General features: G+C 41.8%; 1 protein-coding gene across 1 annotated transcript in view; it reads left to right on the top strand.

The window, feature by feature from the left end:
• CERS4 (ceramide synthase 4) overlaps positions 1-20,950 on the top strand; it is a 205,400-nt gene that overhangs the window by 73,373 nt on the left and 111,077 nt on the right. The window contains exon 2 of the mRNA XM_033957298.1: positions 10,600-10,773. Within this exon, the coding sequence (XP_033813189.1) occupies positions 10,601-10,773 (173 nt within the window). The 5' untranslated portion in view covers position 10,600. The remainder of the gene's footprint in view (positions 1-10,599; positions 10,774-20,950) is intronic.

Genomic DNA, 20,950 nt, shown 5'->3' with positions numbered 1-20,950 from the left:
CATCATTTCCAAAGGAGAAATCACCGGAGATTTAGGAAAATTTAATAATCTCAGATTATTTCTTCTCCATATATTCTGCAATTTACTTCTAACTAGTCTCCCACTGAACTGCCTTTCCCCCCTGCAAGCGGTGCAAAACTCAGCTGCACAACTTACTTTGTGCCAATTTCGCTAAACTCATCTTACTCCTCTCCTCAAATCTTCACTGGATCCCTATCCACCTCCTTACAGTTCAAACTCCTATTAGGAGGAGTGTGTGGCACAGTGGTTGGATCTACAGCCTCAGCACCCTGGGGTTGTGGGTTCAAACCCTGCGCTGCTCCTTGTGTCCCTGGGCAAGTCACTTAATCCTCCTCCATAGCCCCAGGTACGTTAGATAGATTGTGAGCCCACCGGGACAGAGAGAAAAAAATGCTTGAGTACCTGATTGTAAAAACCGCTTAGATAACCTTGATAGGCGGTATATAAAATCCTAATGAACTTGAACTTGAACCTACTTGCTACAGCCCCTCAGTATCTCTCCTCTCTTATTTCTCCTTTTAGCCTCCCAAGAACTCTGTTCCTCAGATAAGCTGCTTTTATCTAACTCCACTGCCAATTACAGACTTCATTCCTTTCATCTAGCCTCTCCTTATGCCTGGAATAAACTAACTGAATTCGTTTGTCATGCCTCTTCCCTTACCTTGTTTAAAAGTAGACTGAAAACCCACCTTTTGATATAGCCTTCAATTTGTAACACTACTCCCCACTGCCAACTCTCACCATCCTAGCCAACAGATTAACTATCCTCCCTAACTGTATCCCCCCATCCTAGCATCCTGTTTGGCTGTCTTGTCTGTTTAGACCAGTGTCTCTCAAACCTTTTTAGCTCTGGCACAATAAATACAGCAAACATTTTTCAAGGCACATTATAATTGAAATTATAAAATTGCAAAACCAACAAAAAATTAAATTTGAGAGTTATTTATTTAAAGTTCTTTAAGCTATGTATGGGTAATTGTAACAACGGTGAAACTAAAGTAGATAGAATAGAATTGTTAATCAATTCGATGGATGTGCTCATTTTGAGTGCAAATTAACTCAAAATGCAGCTTGATAATAGATAAGCAAATATGCATTTCATTATCCACCCTCTGCAGTCATTCTTTTTTTCGATTTAATTTTTGTCAGAACTGAAAATATAAGTTCACAACAATAAGAAAATCCAAACGGTAACAAAGCCTTGATTGCTTTGTTGCTTAATATAGGATAACTACTTCATAAAAAATAAAAATAAAATTACTTGCCATTAGTTTTAAAGAACCAAGCATGTCAAAGAATGATACTTGTCTGGGCGGTTGTATCCTTACGCACACAGATGCTCATAATATTGACAGACACTTGTGTATGGGACATATATGTCATCTGTTCTAGTGCATACTTATGAAGGTGTGCAGCCATTTGCCAGAAGCAGGCTTGTGGGATTTGGCATGTGTGTGTGAAGGAGCTGTGGATCTCAGGATACTGTGATAAGAGATGGAGGCCGAACAGCGATCAACATTCCAGCCGGGAGTTAAAAGAAACACCTGTTGTTTACTGCAGAAACGAACAATGTGTGAGACAGGACAAGAGGTAGTGTGAAAAAAAAAGTATATAAGAGGTCATCCTGGGACTTTTCTTTAGAATCAATCAGCGCACTGTAAATAGAGTCCTATGAGTGACCCGGTTCTATCAACTGCCTGAAAAGGAGATTCCCGGTTGTGAGGAAACGGTGTTGTTGCAATCGACTATGGTGAAGTTATTCTGAGTTATCTGTGCTTTGTATATTGTTGCTCTGTGGTTCTGAATTATCTGTGTTTTGCTCTGCAAATTTGTGTCTCTATCAGCTGTGCATAGTATATCACTGCTTTATAATTTATGTAACCAATAAAGTAGCATACTTAGTCTTATCTCGTGTGACTCTTTGTATAACATGAAGTGCTGACTACCAAACAAACTTGGCATTACAGAAGGGAATTTTGAAAAATAAAGTAAAATTCTGGAATCTCTCATGGCACACCCAGAATGTCTTCAGGGCATACCACTGTGCCATGACACATAGTTTGAGAGACACTGGTTTAGACTGTAAGCTCTTTCGAGCAGGGACTGTCTCTTTTGAGTCTGTACAGCGCTGTGTATGGATGGTAGCACTCTAGAAATAATAGTAGTAGTAGTAATTCATTTCATGGCTGAAAATGTCATACCAGCCATGGGCTAATTATTGACCCCTAAAAATATACAATAAATAATAAATACAGAAAATTAAGAAAAAAGATACATCAAAATGGTACAATGATACAACAGTAATTGGGACTGAATTAAATCCTGTAGGTCAAAAAATGACACAAATCAGATTAACCATCTGGTGTAATTTTTACCATAACATTGATTGAAGAGCTCTTTTTTGAGCTTATAACAAAAGGTGGTGCTTAAGAAGTACATAATGTAGTGTTTAGAGCAATGGGCTAAGAATCAGGGTAGTCAGATTCAAATCCACTGTTGCTTCTTATGACATTAGGGTTGTGCTGTGTTCTGGTGCCTAGCTATTGATTTCAATTCTCCACATTTTGTGTATTCGAGATTTGGAAATATACCTCCACAATTTTCCAATACATCATTTACGATCAGACCCTTGAGGAAGGCTTGTTAACCAAAACACTGGTCCGTTAGATCTCTATATGTCTATGTGGACAAGTTTTTATTCTGTTTGAAAACGTTTGGAAGAAATAAAAGGAAAGTTAAGAACATTGTGTTTTCCACAGTCTGTTTTTCTTTGGAGTGCTCCTTCTCCTGTGGAATTTGGGGGTCTTCTTGCCTTGTTCCTCCTTTTTATGGTAGCCCTACCTTGGACAAGTCACAAAACCTTTTATTGCTTTAGCCATGTGGAGACAGGAAAATATCAGTTGTTCCTGAATGTAATGTGCTTTGAACTACAGTTGAAAAAGGAGTAAGTTAAAAGTCAACATTCCTTCTCTTCCCTCTTCTTTGGGGAGCAAATTCCTTAAACTGGAGATGCTCCAAACAGCCTTTTCCTTAGTTTTGGCTAGATGTATTGTTGTAACAAAAGGATGGCAAGTCTTGAGGCTCCACTAAATTGCCAGGGTCATTGACAGGTGGTGGGAAACTAATTTTTCTTTAAGATAGTCAGCACCCAATCAATCAATTAAGAACATAAAAGATTAAACATGATGCTTTGATCCTAATTCACAAGACTCCTGGAGGCAGTGTTAAGCATTGTGCAATGGATAAGCTTCCTCACCAATAGTGCCACTCATTCCCATGCTAGTACCTTCCAGTGAGGCCAAGTTAGCTATTCACTGGTTAGAGGAAAGCAGATGGTAGGGTGGGATTTATTTCACCTCCTTCCATGAGAGATGCAATTAGACTCCTGAAGGAAGGGGTTTTTCTAATAGTTGTTTGCATGCCATGAAAGACTGCAATGTGAGTATACAGACCAGAGGGCATGGCTGAATTCTGGTGAGAAGCAGCAGCACTGGGAATGGGACCAGCAGCTGTCACAGTTGTATCAGTGCCTGCAGCTGGAATTTGCTTACCAGTGTCATGTAATTTAAGTGCAGTTGGCATAAGGGGTTCCCAGAAGCCCAGATTTATCACCAAAGTCTCACAGCAGTGCTGGCCTTGCAGTCTATGCTTCTTTGGCAAGCCAATATCAATATTCAAGGCTATTCTTAGACTGGATTTCAACTATAATTACATTGAGTATAACATCAGTCTATCATTTTTCATTAATGACCATTTCTCATAAACTCATCACGATCCTCAGAGGGTTAAGAAATCCCTTTAGTTCATTTGAATGTATTCAATAAACCCATTTGTCTTAGGATCAATAGTTTATGTATGTATGTTAATTTATTATATGTTATGTATGTGTTAATTTATTATATATATTGAAATTTTTCTTATAGTGAATCTTTCTTATTATCTTAGTTACTTAGCTTAAATATTGGGAACGCCTCTACCGACATGCACATGTTTCAAGTCGATCTTTTCATCAGGGTTGAGGCTCCCGTAATTGTTTCTCGTGTTTGTTCACTATGATATTCTATGGAGAGGAGAGGCTATTGAACAAATACGAGAAACAACTACGGGAGCCTCAACCCTGATGAAAAGATCGACTTGAAACATATGCATGTCGGTAGAAGCGTTCCCAATATTTAAGCTAAGTAACTAAGATAATAAGAAAGATTCACTATAAGAAAAATTTCAATATATAAAAAAATTAACACATAAAAATACATAAACTATTGATCCTATGACGAATGGGTTCATTGAATACATTCAAATGAACTAAAGGGATTTCTTAACCCTCTGAGGATTGTGATGAGTTTATGAGAAATGGTCATTAATGAAAAATGATAGACTGATGTTATACTCAATGTAATTATCTTTGGCAAGCCAACACATTTGTTTTTTTTTCTGTGTTATTGATTTTTTTTTTTTTTTTTAAAGATTTTTTGGTGCCATGTGTGCTTCTTTGGGTTTTTTTTTTAACCAAACAGCTCCTTTTCAGTATTATCAATGCAGTGTGTACAATGTATATAGTCCTTTGGTAAATCAGCATATTTTCATGGTGTTGTCAGTACATTCTGTGTCCTTTAGTAAACCATGTCTTTTAGTTTTATCTTTTCTTACAATTTTATTATGTGCGTTTTTATGTAACCCGTGCAGAACTGTGGATGCAGCGGGCTATAAATTTTTAAATAAATAAATTATCAGTGCAGTGTATACTTCCTGCATAAAAGAGCCTTTGACTTCAGGGTGGAAAGAAACATTCTGTTTCCTTTGAATTCTGGGATGAGGGAGAGTGTCTTATGCTGTGTTGAGGGATGAAAGGAGGATTCTGGTCCCTTTGAATTATAGGATTTTCCAGGGAGAGTTTTTGCCTCTATTGTGCTTAGGAATAGGAGGAGAGGTCCTCCTACCCAGTGGTGTACCAAGGGGGGCAGTCCACCTCGGGTGCAAACCATGAAGGGGTGCTCCTGGGATCAGTGTCAGGGTCCGGGAACTTGCTGCTCTGCTGGCATCAGGCTTTACTCTTTGCCGGATCCTGCCTTCACGGAAGCAAGAAGTAGGCAGGACCAGTAGAGAGGAAGGCTGACACTAAAGATGACATTAAGGTCACCAGAATCACAGATGTCCACTACACTGGGGAATCCCTTTGGGTAAATTTGGCCAGAGGGAAGGACAAATGCCTGTATCTTGGCGTAATATACAAACCCCCAAGACAACAGGATGACCTAGATATGGAATTAATCGAAGATATAGAGAATATCGCCTTGCGTGGGGACACAGTATTGTTAGGTGACTTCAACATGCCTGATGTGGATTAGGACACGCTTTCCTCTGCTTCCGGCAGCAGCAGGAGGCTATTAAACTCTATGAAGGGAGCAAGACTCAGGCAACTGGTGTTGGAACCAACAAGGGATCAGGCAATACTGGACCTGATACTTACCAATGGAGAAAGTGTCACAGAGGTCTCGGTGGGCGACACATTGGCCTCCAGTGACCACAACATGGTATGGTTCAATCTCAGGAAAGGTTTCACTAAATCTACCACACTGACCAAGGTCCTCAAATTCAAGGACACAAACTTCAAAGAAATGGGAGACTTCGTTCACCAGGCGCTACAAAGCCAAGCAGAAACCAATAACGTGGAAGAAATGTGGTCGACTTTGAAAGCCACCATACAAGAAGCAACAAACCGCTATGTTAAATCAGTAAGTAAACGGCGAAGGAACAATAAGCCACAGTGGTTCTCTGCGGAGATTTCGGACCTCATCAAGGAGAAGAAAAAAGCATTCATCTCTTACAAACAATCAGGGAAACAGGACTCTAGGAAAGTCTATCTGGCCAAGTCAAAAGCCGTCAAAACAGCAGTTAGGGAGGCCAAATTCCGCATGGAGGAGTCTCTATCGAAGAACATCCAGAAAGGAGATAAATCCTACTTCAGGTATATCAGTGACAGAAATAAGAACTGAGGCGGGATAGTACGTCTTAGGAAACCAGACGCAGACTATGTAGAAGCGGACTTGGAAAAAGCCCAACTGTTAAATGAATACTTCTGCTCAGTCTTCACCCGCGAGGCGCCAGGACTCGGCCCTCAGCTACAGACAAGGGTTGACGCAGATGACCCATTTAGTAATTTCGAGTTTACACCCAGCGGTGTCTATTGCAAGCTGTCAAAGCTTAAGGTTAACAAGGCAATGGGGCCTGACAACCTACATCCCAGGGTGCTCAGGGAGTTGTGTGATGTCTTGGCGGAACCGCTATCCACGCTCTTCAATCTCTCCTTTAGTATGGGTAACGTCCCGTTGGACTGGAAGACGGCTAACGTCATTCCACTCCACAAGAAAGGCTCCAAGATGGAGACAGCAAACTACAGACCGGTGAGTCTCACATCAATAGTGTGCAAACTAATGGAAACTCTAATCAAACGCCAATTGGATACGATCCTGAACGAGGAGAATCTACGGGATCCCCGTCAACATGGATTTACTAAGGGGAGATCCTGCCAATCCAACCTGATCAGCTTCTTTGACTGGGTGACGAGGAAGCTGGATTTTGGGGAGTCCCTGGACATCATATACCTGGACTTCAGTAAAGCATTCGATAGCGTACCATACGGCAGGTTGCTGAGCAAGATGAATTCTATAGGATTGGGTGACACATTGACGAAATGGGTTGGGAACTGGCTTGGAGGTAGGCTTCAGAGGGTAGTGGTGAATGGCACCCCCTCCGAAATGACGGAGGTAATCAGTGGAGTGCCGCAGGGCTCGGTCCTGGGCCTGATCCTATTCAACATCTTTATAAGAGACTTGGCAGAAGGGCTGCGAGGTAAAATAACATTATTCGCCGATGATGCCAAACTAAGCAATGTAGTGGGCAAAAGCACAACAGACATAAATTCAATGTCCGACAACATGATGCACGACCTACTCCTACTGGAGCACTGGTCTAGGTCCTGGCAACTCAGCTTCAATGCCAAAAAATGCAAAGTCATGCACCTGGGCAGCCAAAATCCATGCAAGACTTACACCCTTAATGGCGAGATCCTAACAAGAACTGAAGCAGAACGAAACTTAGGGGTGATCGTCAGTTAGAACATGAAGACTGCCAATCAAGTGGAGCACGCTTCATCCAAGGCAAGGCAAATCATAGGCTGCATGCGCAGGAGTTTCGTCAGCCGTAAGCCTGAAGTCATTATGCCATTGTATAGATCCATGGTAAGGCCCCACCTGGAATACTGTGTGCAATTCTGGAGGCCGCATTATCGTAAGGATGTGCTGAGACTGGAGTCGGTCCAGAGAATGGCCACCCGGATGGTCTCGGGACTCAAGGATCTCCCGTACGAGGAACGGCTGGATAAGTTTCAGCTGTACTCACTCGAGGAACGCAGAGAGAGGGGTGACATGATCGAGACATTCAAGTATCTCACGGGCCGCATCGAGGTGGAAGAAGATATCTTCTTTTTCAAGGGTCCCGCGGCAACAAGGGGGCATTCGTGGAAAATCAGGGGCATGAAACTGCACGGGGACACCAGGAAATTATTTTTCACTGAAAGGGTGGTTGATCGCTTCAGGTTATTGAGGCCAGCAGCGTGCCTGATTTTAAGGCCAAATGGGATCTATTCACAGAGAAAGGTAGGGGAGGATCAATGGGGTGGGCAAACTAGATGGGCCGTGGCCCTTATCTGCCATCTATTTCTATGTTTCTGGCAGAGCAGTGAGTTAAGGCTGCTGACAAGGAGAGAACTCGCATACCTCCGAGCCTGCCTTCTAAAGCAGAAGCAGTGGTGGTGGTGGTGGCTAGCCATTGGAAGCAGAACTCTGAGCAGGCTTCTTGTGGCCTGGCCGCCGGGGCCTTCCTTCTGCCGCATCACTGATAACTTCACCGATGATGCAGCAGAGAAAAGCCCTAGTGGAGCAGGCCACAGACAGCCCATTTGGCGCTTCTTCTAACAGTTGGCCATCGCTGCTGCTGCTGCTGATGTTGTAGGCCCGAAGGAATGTCATATCTTATGGTGGGGGTGTCAGTCAGGTGTGGAGCTACTGCACAGGGGGATGGGAGGGAGGGATGGAAAACTGCTACACATGAGGGGAAGAGAGGAGAGAGGAAGAATTGTTGGACATGGGCTGGAGAAGAGGAAAGGAGATGCAACAAAGAGGTAGAAAAGGGTGAGAGGGAGAAATCCTTTATATGGTATGGAGAAGAGAGAATGAGAAATGTTGGACATAGGGTAGAGGGCAGGGAGAGATGTTGCACGTGATAATGGAGGGGAGAAAGGGAGAGATGCTGCATGGAGGGGAATAGAGAAGTTTGACCCAGAGCACAAGGTAGGAAAAGAGAGAGAGAAGAGAGATAGTAGACAGTGAGAAAGAAATGTTGGATATGGGAAGGAAAGGTACAGAGATGAAATATGGATGGTGAGCACGGATAAAGAAGAAAATATCAAATGGGCAGGAGACCTGGTGAGCAAGTTAACAGAAGACAAACTGAAACCAGAGTCTGAAACCAACATGATTTATATAATAAAATGACCAGACAACAAAAGGTAGAAAAAATAATTATATTTTCTGTTTTATGATTACAATATGTCATGACTTGCTTTTTTTAAATCACTACTATAAGGGCTGCAAAAGTAGCCCGTCAGATTTTTACACGATTTTTTGAAAATCTAGCCCAGAGTTTGTAGCTGACATTAGTGGAGAAGGATACGGATAAGAGAAACTTAAGTATAGGGAGAGATAAGAGGGGAGAGATATGGAGGAGCTGCAGAGTGAATTTCATCTCTCCCTCACTCCCATCTTGCCCCATTTTCTCCTTTCCTGTCTCCCATTTCCTTCCCCATTCCTTCTTTCCCTCTCACAAAAACATATGTTGCCCTACTAGATCAGACCAAGGGTCCATCTAGCCCAGAATCCCATTTCCAATAGTGACCAATCCATGTTTCAAGTATCTGGCAGAGTTCAAAAAGTGGCAAGATTCCATGTTACTTAATCCCAAGGATAAGCAGTGGCTTTCCCCAAATCTACCTTAATAATGGTTTATGGACTTTTCTTCTAAGAATTTGTCCAAACACTTTTTAAACCCAACTACATTAACTGTTATCCCCTGTCTAACCCATTTCTTCTCTCCCTTTCTCCACTCTTCTGCTTCATTTCCTCTCTTCCCTTCTCTCCTCTTTGGTCCCATTTCATCTCCCCCCTTTCACCTCATTCCCTCTCTCCTTGTCTAACCCATTCCATGTTTCCCTCCCTCCTCTCTCCTGCTTCATTCTCTCTTCCTCCCTCTCCTCGCCCCCATCTAGCCATATTCCCTTTCTTTCACTTTATTCTCTCTCTCTCCTTCCTCCCTCTTCATTCCTTCTCTTCCTTTCTCTGGCCCTGTTTCATAAATCCTTCTTCTCCAGCCCTTTTCCCTCTCTCCAGCATCTTACTTCTTTGTCTTCTTTTCCTCTCTGGCCCTATTTCATCTTTCTCTCTTCCCCATCTAGCTCCATTCCATCTCTCCTGCCCCATTCCCACTTTCCTCTCTCCTTATCTTTACTTCTCTCCATCCTCTCTTCTCTCTCCCCCTTTTATCTCTCCCTCTCTCACCCTCCTGTCTTTTTTCTTGCTCTTCTTTTCCTACCTTATATTCCCCTCCCTACTTTACCCACAGACATTGTACATGAAATTCAGGCTCGTGTGTTCCTTAATCAATCTGTGTCAGTTTTATTGTTTAGGGAAGATAGGTTGGTTTCCGACAAGGCAGCAGCACTGATCTATCGGATCTCTGGTTCCAGAGCTGAGCCTGATCGTTGGAAACCTGAGCTCTTTCTCTCTATAATGAATTGTGAGCATGGATTATTAGTCCTATGGAGAGCACTGGGAGGGCAGCTGTCATCAGGAAAAGAGTTAGCAGCTGATTCTGAAGCAGAAATGGCACACTATGTCTTCAGGACCCTATGGAGTCCTGACTCCTGGTAACTAGGTCTGTGTAATCAGCAAAGCCTGGTTCAAGAACCACCTATGCCTGCACTTTGCAAAGGTTACCAGGTCACTTAACCCCCTTTCCATCTCTTGGCTGGGAGAGGGAGGGACAAAATTGTAAAGGGTGTTAATGATGGTTCCCTGATGAGTGCTGCATGGGGTGAGAAAGCAGAAGAATTGTATAGGATAACTGGGAGAAGAAACTGGATGTGTACAGTGGCTCCCTGATGAGAGCCAGATGAAAATAAGTAGAGAGTCAATTTATGAGAATTCCCTGATAAGAGCTGAATGAGTGGAAGGAAGGATAGGGAATGCAAGATGACTTTCTGTTGAAGGCTGAATTGTAAGGATTAAGAAGAAAGTAAGTTTGATGGCTTTTTGATTAGAGCCAGATGGAGAGATACCAGTAAAGTGCAACCAGACTCCATGATTTTGAAGGGTGGTCTGTAAACACAAGGTGTATGATGCCCCTGACTTATTTCTTGCTCATTGTTCACAAGGTCACTGCAAAAGAAAACGCCTTATAAATAGTTTAGGTTGGCCAGGGGCCACAGTTCCTTCAGTGACTTATTGGTCTTTTTCCCTGCAGGATGGAGGCAACTCTCAATGCGTGGCTGTGGCGTCATGAGTATTGGCTCCCACCAGGGATCACCTGGGAAGATCTGCAGAATTCGGAGGGGGTGCAGTATCCCCAGCCTCGTGACCTCTTCCTCAGCCTGCCTGTGGCTCTAGGCTTCACTGCTTTCCGTCTGTTTTTTGAGAGGTAAGAAAGCTGTAGCTGCCTTTCTGTAAGTGATAGCAGGTGCATGGGCCCACTTCTGTCTGGTCAGTCATCTTAGCTTTCTTTTCCCCTGGCCCCTTAGTCCCCTCTCTCTGCCTTCTCATTGCATTGATACTGCTTTATCCCCATCCCCTGCTGTGTTTTTTCACCCCTCCAGGTGCTTCTGAATCCTCCGCAGTCTCCTCACCCTTGACCACATGTCATCCCAACCCCAGCTGCCTCCTTTCCAGTCCATCTTCATTCTTCTGGAGGTCCCTTATCTTTTCAATGTATCATCTTACACCTATAGACTCTTCTCACCCTTCTGAGTCTTATCAGTAGAGAGAGGAAGGGAGAGCAGGAGACACCATCTGTGGGTAATGATCTAAGCCAAAATCTGAAAGGAGAGGAGGTGAATTTTGGACAGAAAGTTGAACTAGTAAACTGCCTGAAAAAGATCTTACTCCCAATTCCTACCAAACCTTTGGAATAATCTGCCTTCTCACATTGGATCCCTACAGGGCCTTATAAACGTCAGGAAAACTATAAAAACCTACCTCTTTGCCTAACATATCTGTTAGACTGTACGTCACGGTAGCTAAATGTATCAGTCACATCTGTCATGTTTTCCAAAGCCAGTTCAACTCCTATGGAACATTTGTGTTAGATTATACTATCGGATGGATTCCACACACTGCGCACCCTGATTGTAAAGCCATGATACTATGCACTGGCTGAACGGTAACCCTGTGTATTATTAGTGTAACCCTATGAGCGTTAACCGTAACCCTATGTAAGGTAATACTGTAACACCGTGAATGTTAACCTGTAACTTGTTCTGAGCTCTCTGGGGAGGACAGGATATAAATCTAAATAAATAAATAATTCTGCAGAGATATTTTGGTTGCCTATTAATGTAGAAATTCTGATTCCAGGCCAGGAGCTGAGGGGGTACTAGCCTAGGACTGGAGCTGCAAATCCTCTGTGTCTCGGAACAGTGCTCCAGTTTGCATTACTCTGAGCTTTCTTTCACCGTGCATGGAATGTTCCTGTCTCTCTCTGCTTGTCTGCCTCTTTCTCCATCTTTTTAACCGTCAGCATATTGGCATTTTTTTGTAGCCTGGTTCTGCTCCCTGTGTATCACAGGCTTCTTCAATTCCTGACAGACCCTGGAATCATCTGGAGATTTACTAACATTGGGGTGCTGGGATGGGGGGGGGGGAAGAAGTTTGAACAAACATTAGAGGGCCAAGTCTTGATGGATAAGTATGGGTTTTCACCTGCTTTAAAATAAGATTACATTGTATGACTTATGTGATGGGTTAAATATCGTTCAATGAAATGATTTTCAATCCCCATCTTACCCAAGAACTTGTGGGATTTCCCAAGATTCTATAATGACCCCTATTCAATATTTTCTTGGCACCACTACTTTCTATGATACAATCCTTAGAAATCACTTCCTTTAAATATCCTGATAATAACCTGTTATCTGTTTATAGATCATTGAAATGAATAATAAGCCTGACAATTGGTTAAACCCACATATGGTATAGAGTCGAATATGTCGATCCGAATATAATTCAAGACCCCCATTTTCCCCCCAAAAGGAGGAAAAATTGTTGACTCAAATATAAGATGATGGCTTAATATTCAAGTGAAGTTACAGCAAGCTATAAGCAGGATAGAGCCATAAAGTGAGGTCATAGAACTGTCATAAATGCTGGAAAAACGTCGGATCGATTATATGAAAAATTAGGGCATACTTTAAACCGAAAAAAATTTTATGTATAAGAAAACATATATATATGTATAACTTATTACATAAAAAGTATGAATAATATGAATTTATGTGCATGAGAGAAAGCTAAAAGTCAGAACGGGACTAGCCAATCGGCTTGATTGTGGGCATGTCGATTTGCTAGTATGTGAAGTTAAAAAATAGAGGAGGAAAAAAAGCCAGACCATCCAAATAACCTGAATTGGGCGCATTGATTTGGCAGATACATTAGATTTCATTTATAAAGTTGCACAAATATATGAAACAATATATATAAAATATATAAAAAATAAATTTTTTTTTAAAAAAGTAAAAAAAGGGGGGGGTTTGTGTATATTTAAAGAGATATAAGCAGCCTTATGAAGCAACATTGTTATAAAATAACATCAAAATTATATAATATATAGCACAAATTGAGTATAATAAAAAAATTATAGCAATAATTAAAAATACAATAAATAAAAATATGTATGTATAAAATCTAAAAGAGTGGAACATAAAAAATATATTATTGTACAATCAGAGAGCAACAATAAATCATTAAGATTAAAGAAAAGGACGATAGTCTATCTCTGCATTAAGACCTGCAGGTATAATTGTGTTAAGTTCAAAGATGGTCCTTTGTTCTGTGCATAACAGGACATTATCAATGTCACCACCTCTCCAGCTTTTTTTATAGGTTTTGAATACCAGAAAACGTAGCTCTTCAATAGTATGTGAGAAATCCTTCCAGTGTTGGACCAAGGGTGCTGTTATGATCTCTCTCAGAATACAGCTCCTATGTTCTATAATTCTTGTTTTGATCTTCCTCTTGGTCTTGCCCACATATAAAAGATTGCATGGACATCTAATAATATAAATAACATACTGAGTATTACAATTACTACTAAAATTTAGCTTGTATGTTTTTCCAGTCCGTGGATGTTTGAAGAAGGTAGCTTGCATAGAATGCTTACAAACTGAGCATGACATGCATGGTTGATGTCCAGTATGAACATGCTGGGCCGTGTTCTCTACATGAAGTGCAGAGGGCACAAGTTGATCTCTTAAATTTGAGTTGCATGAAAGTGCAATCAGGGGTGTCTTACCTTTAAAACATTGATGTAATTCCAAAATGTGCCAATGGGATTTGATAATGCGTTGAACTTTCCTAGAGAGGTGCGAGTGCTTCAGGACACAGGTAAAATCTGGTGCCTTGCGTATTTTGTTTCCTGTTTGTAGTAAGTCTTCCCGGTGTTGACTTAGGGATCGTTGATAGCATTGAGAAACCTCTGTAATAGGATAACCTCTTTGAATGAATCTTTGAGCCATAGAAGGAGCTTGTCGTTCAAATTCATTCTGTGTTGTGCATAATCTTTTGAGTCTCAAAAATTGACTGTATGGAAGATTCTTTTTGAGTGTGTGCTGATGAAAACTGGAATAGTGTAGCTAATTGTTCTTGTCTGTTGTTTTTTTATAAATAGAAGTGTGGAATCCATATCGAGTTTTTGAAATCATAATGTCCAAAAAAGCAATGTGATCTTCATGGAATTCCATTTTGAACTTCAGGTTATGATCACACGTGTTTATCCATTCCAAAAAAGTTTTGAGTTTAGGAATGCTTCCTTTCCATAGGATAAAGATATCATCTATGTATCTCTTATAGAGTCTTACTTCGTTTTGATATCCGTGTTTAGTAAGAAATTTTTCTTCAAAATTTGCTACATATAAATTAGCTATATCAGGAGCCATAGAGGCTCCCATGGCTGTCCCTTTAATTTGTAAAAAGAATTGGCCTAGGAAACTAAAGTAGTTCTGTGTCAATGCCATAGTTGCGGCTGTGATAATAAATCTATTGGGTATACGTTCAGAAATATTTCTATTGTTTAATGTTTTTTCAATGATGCTTATTGCTTCCATTTGGGGAATGTTAGTGTAAAGAGACTCGATGTCGAGTGTTACCAAAAAATGTCTTCTAGGTCTCCGTCAAAATTATCTAGGATGTTGATCATATGAGTTGAGTCTCGAATATAAGAGGGTATGAGGGGTACATATGGTCGGAGAAAAAAGTCAACAAAATCTGAGAGGGGTTCTAAAACTGAACCAATTGCTGAAATAATGGGCCTTCCTGGCGGATCTATCATTGTTTTGTGAATTTTTGGAAGTATATATATAGTGGGTATTACAGGATATTCGTTAATCAGAAATTGTTTCTCCCTTTGGGTAATATAACCTGCACTATATGCTGTATCAACCAGTTCTTTAATTTCATCCATCAATGAAGATGTGGGGTCATGGTCAAGAGGAATGTAAAAAGTAATGTCTGTAATTTGTCTATGGACCTCGTTAACATACTTTTCCCTGTCCATGACAACTATGCCACCACCTTTGTCTGCAGGTTTGATGACCAAGTTAAAATTTTTCTTAAGCTCATAGATTGCTTTAAATTCCAAAGGGTCCATGTTTTGATTGCGTCAGAGGAGAAGCTTCCGCCCACACACACGTGATTGAAAGCAGGCATTCTCAGCTGGCTTGAGCAATGTTACTAACACGCCGCGAAGGTAAGGGAGAGGGAGGGGGATAGATTAGGTAGGTAGGAAGGAGGGAGGGGACCACGCGCATTCCCTTTCTTAATTGCAGGGACAAAGTCATTAACCACTCCATAGGGCGATGGATGGCCTTGTCCCCATGCTCGCAGTGAGCACCCCCCCCCCCACCGTGTCATTCTCTATTTGAGATCACTGTCCTAAAGCATACTTGTGTACAAATTAACGGCAGTGATGTTTAGTGAGTCCGATTCTAAACATGCTTCCGGCTGGAAGATCCATTTGGCACCTACTGTGTCTTGGTTACAAGCTGAGTCATTTGATAGGGCTGTGTTGTGTTTTACTGAGCAGTTCAGTGAACCGTGTTCTAGAAGATAAAATGATATGCTTAACTGAGAAAAGGATAATGTTATTATTAATATTGTATAATTTAATTTGTTGACCAGTAGAGTCAAATATCTTGTTCTAAATAGGGTCCCAGAGAGATTATGTAACTTGTCCAAAGTCACACAGAGCAAGTGGCAGTGCTGGGATTAGAACTGAGATACAAGAAGAGATAAAGTAATTTGGTTCAAGGTTACCTTGAGAATTGATATCAGGAGATTGATGTTGAACTCCCATCCCCACAGTTTCCACAGGGTTCAGTGCTACATCCATTAGGCCATTTGTGCTTTGGAAGGGCCAGTCAGAGACTTCCTTAGACTCAGCCCTAAGGAAATCCCTGATCAGCTCAGGCACCTCAGGCCCCTCCCAAGGGAGGATCCCAAGGCACCTGAACCAATCAGGGCCTTAGGCCCTTCCCCATGCATCACATAATACACCAGGCCGGGCCCTGAGGCCCGCAGTTGTTCGGAGGAGCAAGAGGGACTGAGCACCCCTACTGCTCCCAACTTTAGAAGTACAGAGAGGGGGAGGGCTGGGGTGTCCCTCCTGCTGTTTGTTTTTTTTGGGGGGAGGAAGAAGCACCGATGGCATCCCTCTTGCCATATTTTTAATCATGGTGAGTTGATGGTAGGAGGGAGTCAGCATCCCTCCTGTCATATTTTTAATCGCGGTGGGGGGAGTGCCAATGGCAGGAGGGAGTCAGCATCCCTCCTGCCATTTTGGGGGTTCGGGAAGGGGGAAAGGGAGGGAGCGCTTTGTGGGAGGGGGAGGCTTTTTTTCAATTTTTTGTTATTGGCCAGATATTTTGCGTCATGAAAATTTAATTCAGCAACAATAGTTTCCCCGGATGAAGGTCTGGTGAGACTGAAACGCTCTAGAAGAAACAGAGTGTTGGGGATTTCATTGTAATGAAACCAGCGTTGGGATCGGCGTATCTGCCGCATAAGATAAGTGTTGCTGTTTTAAGAAGTAACAAGTTCTTTTGTAAACTTGATACACATACATACAAACAAATACTTTTTAAGATGAGTTAAAGGATATAAAATGCTATATACATATAAGGGTCGGGATGGAGGCAGTGATGTAAATGATTATATGTTGTAAATCAAGCAGAATATGGACTTGGGATAACGTATGTTAGTGAGGTCCTATGCACTGAAAAATTTTCATACATATGATATATCACCCTCCTAGTTTATCAGTCACTTAGGGATCAATTAATACTAGTGTTTTTAATGTTTTAACAAAATTGTTTTTTACAAGAATGGGGTTAAAATTGTAAAATTGGTTAACATTTGACTATATTTAATACTGTAAGATAAAAGAGGCTTCTTAAATATCCTGAGACCTTCACATTTACTTTCACAAGCAAAATGAAATCGATGGGGTTAGGAGAAACACTCACTACTTGGGTCAAGGATTGGCTAAGCGGAAGACTTCAAAGGGTAATGGTTAACGGTACCCTCTCTAAAACATCAGAGGTGACCAGCGGAGTACCGCAGGGTTCAGTCCTGGGCCCACTCCTTTTCAACATATTCATAGGGGATCTGACTCAGGGGCTTCAGGGTAAAATAACATTATTCGCCGATGATGCTAAACTATGCAATACAGTAAGTGAATGTAATTTACAGGATAGTATGACACAGGACCTGCTTACATTGGAAAGATGGTCCTCGACCTGGCAACTGAGCTTCAATGCTGGGAAATGTAAGGTTATGCACCTCGGTAACGGTAATCCATGCAGAAACTACACCTTGAATGGGGAAACTTTAACTAGTACTTCGGCGGAACGAGACCTAGGAGTAATCATCAGTGCAGACATGAAAACTGCCAATCAAGTGGAGAAGGCTTCATCTAAAGCAAGGCAAATGTTGGGATGTATCAGTAGAAGCTTTGTCAGCAAGAAGCCTGAAGTCATAATGCCATTGTACAGAACCATGGTGAGACCTCATCTGGAATACTGTGTACAATTCTGGAGACCTCATTACCGTAAAGATGTGCTCAGAATCGAGTCGGTTCAACGGATGGCCACCAGGAGGATCTTGGGTCTCAAAGGTCTCTCATACGAGGAGAGACTAAACAAACTACAGCTTTACACTCTAGAAGAACGTAGGGAGAGGGGAGACATGATTGAGACATTTAAATATATCACAGGACGTATCGAGGTGGAAGATGATATCTTCATTCTCAGGGGACCCTCTGCCACCAGAGGGCATCCGCTCAAACTCAGGGGCGGAAAATTTCGGGGAGACATAAGGAAGTACTTCTTCACAGAAAGAGTGGTTGACCGTTGGAATGAGCTTCCAGCGCAGGTGATTGAGGCCAATAGCGTGTTGGACTTCAAGAATAAATGGGATACATATGTGGGATCCCTACGAGGGTCAGTGGAGGAAAGAGGGGATCCCTACGAGGGTCAGAGGAGGAAAGAGGGGATCCCTAAGAGAGTCAATCTGAATAAATAGACACTGGGTATAGACTTAAGAGGAAGGGACAGTACGGTGGGCAGACTTGATGGGCTATAGCCCTTTTTCTGCCGTCATCTTCTATGTTTCTATGTTTCTATATTTAACTAATATTTGAGTTGGATATAAAATTAAAAGGTCCGTTTCCTAGTACATTTTGATCTTCAGGTAACACAGTTACTGACAGGTCTGCAGCAGTCGGGTTTTAGGATAGTAAAATCTGATTCAAAATAGCCAAGCAATTGTTAGTGAATCAATCGCTTGGATATTTTGCATGGGGTTTTACTAATTTGCATTGGTGGGTTGGATAGGAGATGCATCAGAAAGCAGTTTAGTGAATCGGGTCAGGGAACAGGACCGATCGCAAAACCAGTGAAATTGATTTTGCGATTGTCCTTACAGGATCGATAAGTTTAGTAAATCTATACTTTAATTTCTGGAGGTAACGATCAACTGTTAAATGGTGTTACACTTTACTGGCAGATGACGCCTCATCTCCTTCTACAGACACAAGGCCAGGAAGAACAACGGGGCTTTTATTTCTTCCCACTGCTGGGGAGGAGAAGTTGGATTTTGTAAGCAGCGCTCTTAGCCCCAATGCACAAAGCTCCGACACCACGGTATTAAATACTGTGATGTGAGTGATCATTCTTTTATCGGGTGGTGCTCGGCATTGTAGCAGCAAATTATATGCATGCTATTTGTGTGCAGCAGCCCCAGTAAAAGGAGGAGGAAATGTTCCTCTCACCTACTCAGAAGAGCAGTTGCTGGGCACAGCTGCTCCTCCTCCTGCCTGCAGCTGCTGTTCTCCTTTCCTCTGCCCAGACGATGACAGCTCCGGAGCCACAGTCAGCTGAGAGCCAGCAGAGAGGAGAGCGGCAGCTGCCGGCTCAGCTGAATCACAGCTTCCCTTTTCGGTTCCAGTGCTGTGATCAGCTGATTGGGGCTTCCCCTGCTGGCACCGGTAGTTGTGCACTCAAACACACGTACAGCATCTGAGCCCTCCCCCTGTTGTTGTTGTTTTTTCTTTTGGGGAGAGCGCAGCTATTGTGCATGTGTGTATGAGTGCACAACACACACAACAGCTACTGGCTGCGGCAGGGGAAGCTTCGATCAGCTGGTTAGGGCTCAAGAGCCAAGAAGGGAAGCCACAATTCATCTGAGCCAGCATCCGCCACTCTCCCTTCTGATGGCTCTCAGCTGATCTTGGCTCTGGAGTCACTTTCAGCTGGCCAGAGGGGGGAGAACAAAGGCTGTAGTCTTGTGGAGGGGTTTTTCTTTTGGGGAGGGTGCAACTGTTGTGCGTGAGTTGTGTGAGTATACAACATACACACACACACCAGCTATTGGCAGCTCCAGAGCTGCCAGAAAATTATGATCCTAAAAGGGGAGGAGGATGTTTGCTTTAGTGCATCACAAGAGAGCTCATTAAAATACTAATGAACTCCTTGTAATGTATTTGCATAGAGTTCTCAGTGACTGCTACGAGGATCGGCCACAGAGAAACCTTTTGAACATCAGGAGGAGAGTTTCTGTGCCAGTAAGACTGCTTTAAATGAGTCTTACTGGCACAGAAACCTTTTGAGCAAAATGAGTCTTACTGGTAAAGAAACCTTTTGAGGATCGGGACCTTAGGAAACAAAGGGAGAAGCTCAGATCCCCTGGGTAGCCAGCCTTTGCAGAGCTCCAGAACACATTCATGCGGCCCTCCAAGTACCTACAAATTTAAAATGTGGTCCTTCATGTCCTGAAGGCTGTCAGCTGGCGCCGGCACCTTTCTTCCTCCCCAGTGTACTGCGGCACACCTGTAAACTCAGGAAGCACACAGTTTAAGATACACTGTACTAATTCATGCTTTTCTCATTTCATGTCTTGATTATGATAACTTGGTTTATGCTGGTGTAGCAAATAGTAGTATTAAGCAGTTGCAAATGTCACAGAAAGCAGCTCTTAGAGATCTTGACAATCTTCATATACTTTATATGACCCTTTGTTTATAAAATATCATTGGTTTGCCAGTTCGATTTCATGTTTTGTCTAAAATTGTAATCTTAGCACATAAAGCACATTTTCCCATCTTATTTAAGTAGTTTAGCCATTCTACCGTATATACTTAGCAAGGACATTAAGGTCCCTGCAGGATTATAGGATGGTGATGTCACATATTTCTAAAGCCCGTTGGGAGTTCATTCGTTTAAGTACCTTTTTTTGGGGGGGGGAGGGGAGCTTCCTCCTCTATTGTGGAACAGTCTTCCTAAGTTAACTAGTTAGGAAATGAATTTAAGAAATTTAAGACTATTGAAAACTCATTTTTAGTGTTTTAATATGGGTGAGGAAAAAAATATACTGATGAGTTTGTGAGACATAATATGAAACACAAACAAAAGAGAAAACAAGAGATCGCCATGAAAACTACAATAGAAACACAAAACATGGAGTCTCAACAGTATTTTTGACACCTCGGGTTCACTTTAATATACATGTTTGTGCACATGAGATAATTCACTATATTAAATAAAACTCCATGCACACTGTCTTTAAAGATCACCTGTTATGCCTCCAGCTGGTTGTGACAGGGCTACAAGAGTTGTGACAGGGCTACAGATATGCCTTATGTGATTTTGTAATGTCACAGAACTTTATTGCTGTAGCTACTTATTGCCAGGATATGTGAACTAAGCATTATTGACAATGTAGTCTTACATATTGTAACCCCCTCCTTTTCAGACTGAGGTAAAAGGTATCCCTCTTGAAATAAGATTTATTTTGTAGTCGTGAACACTGAGGGTTAAATTGATACCTTTCCCCAGGAGACAAAGTGAATTACATAAAAGAAAGTAATATATGTAATAACAAAATGTAATGTAACCTGGAAATAAAAATGTTAATTAAACCATTAACAAAATAGATATAAAGAAGCACTAAGGACTCTAAATTGAAAATAGAAATACAATTTCATAAACAAATGCGGTATAACAAGTCTGGACAATGAAATTTAGCTTCACTTCTGCTCTGTTCTTTAAATGTCC

Source organism: Geotrypetes seraphini, chromosome 8 (genome assembly GCF_902459505.1).
Source record: "Geotrypetes seraphini chromosome 8, aGeoSer1.1, whole genome shotgun sequence".
Lineage (NCBI taxonomy): Eukaryota > Metazoa > Chordata > Amphibia > Gymnophiona > Dermophiidae > Geotrypetes > Geotrypetes seraphini.
This window is presented reverse-complemented; position numbering and strand designations above follow the sequence as displayed.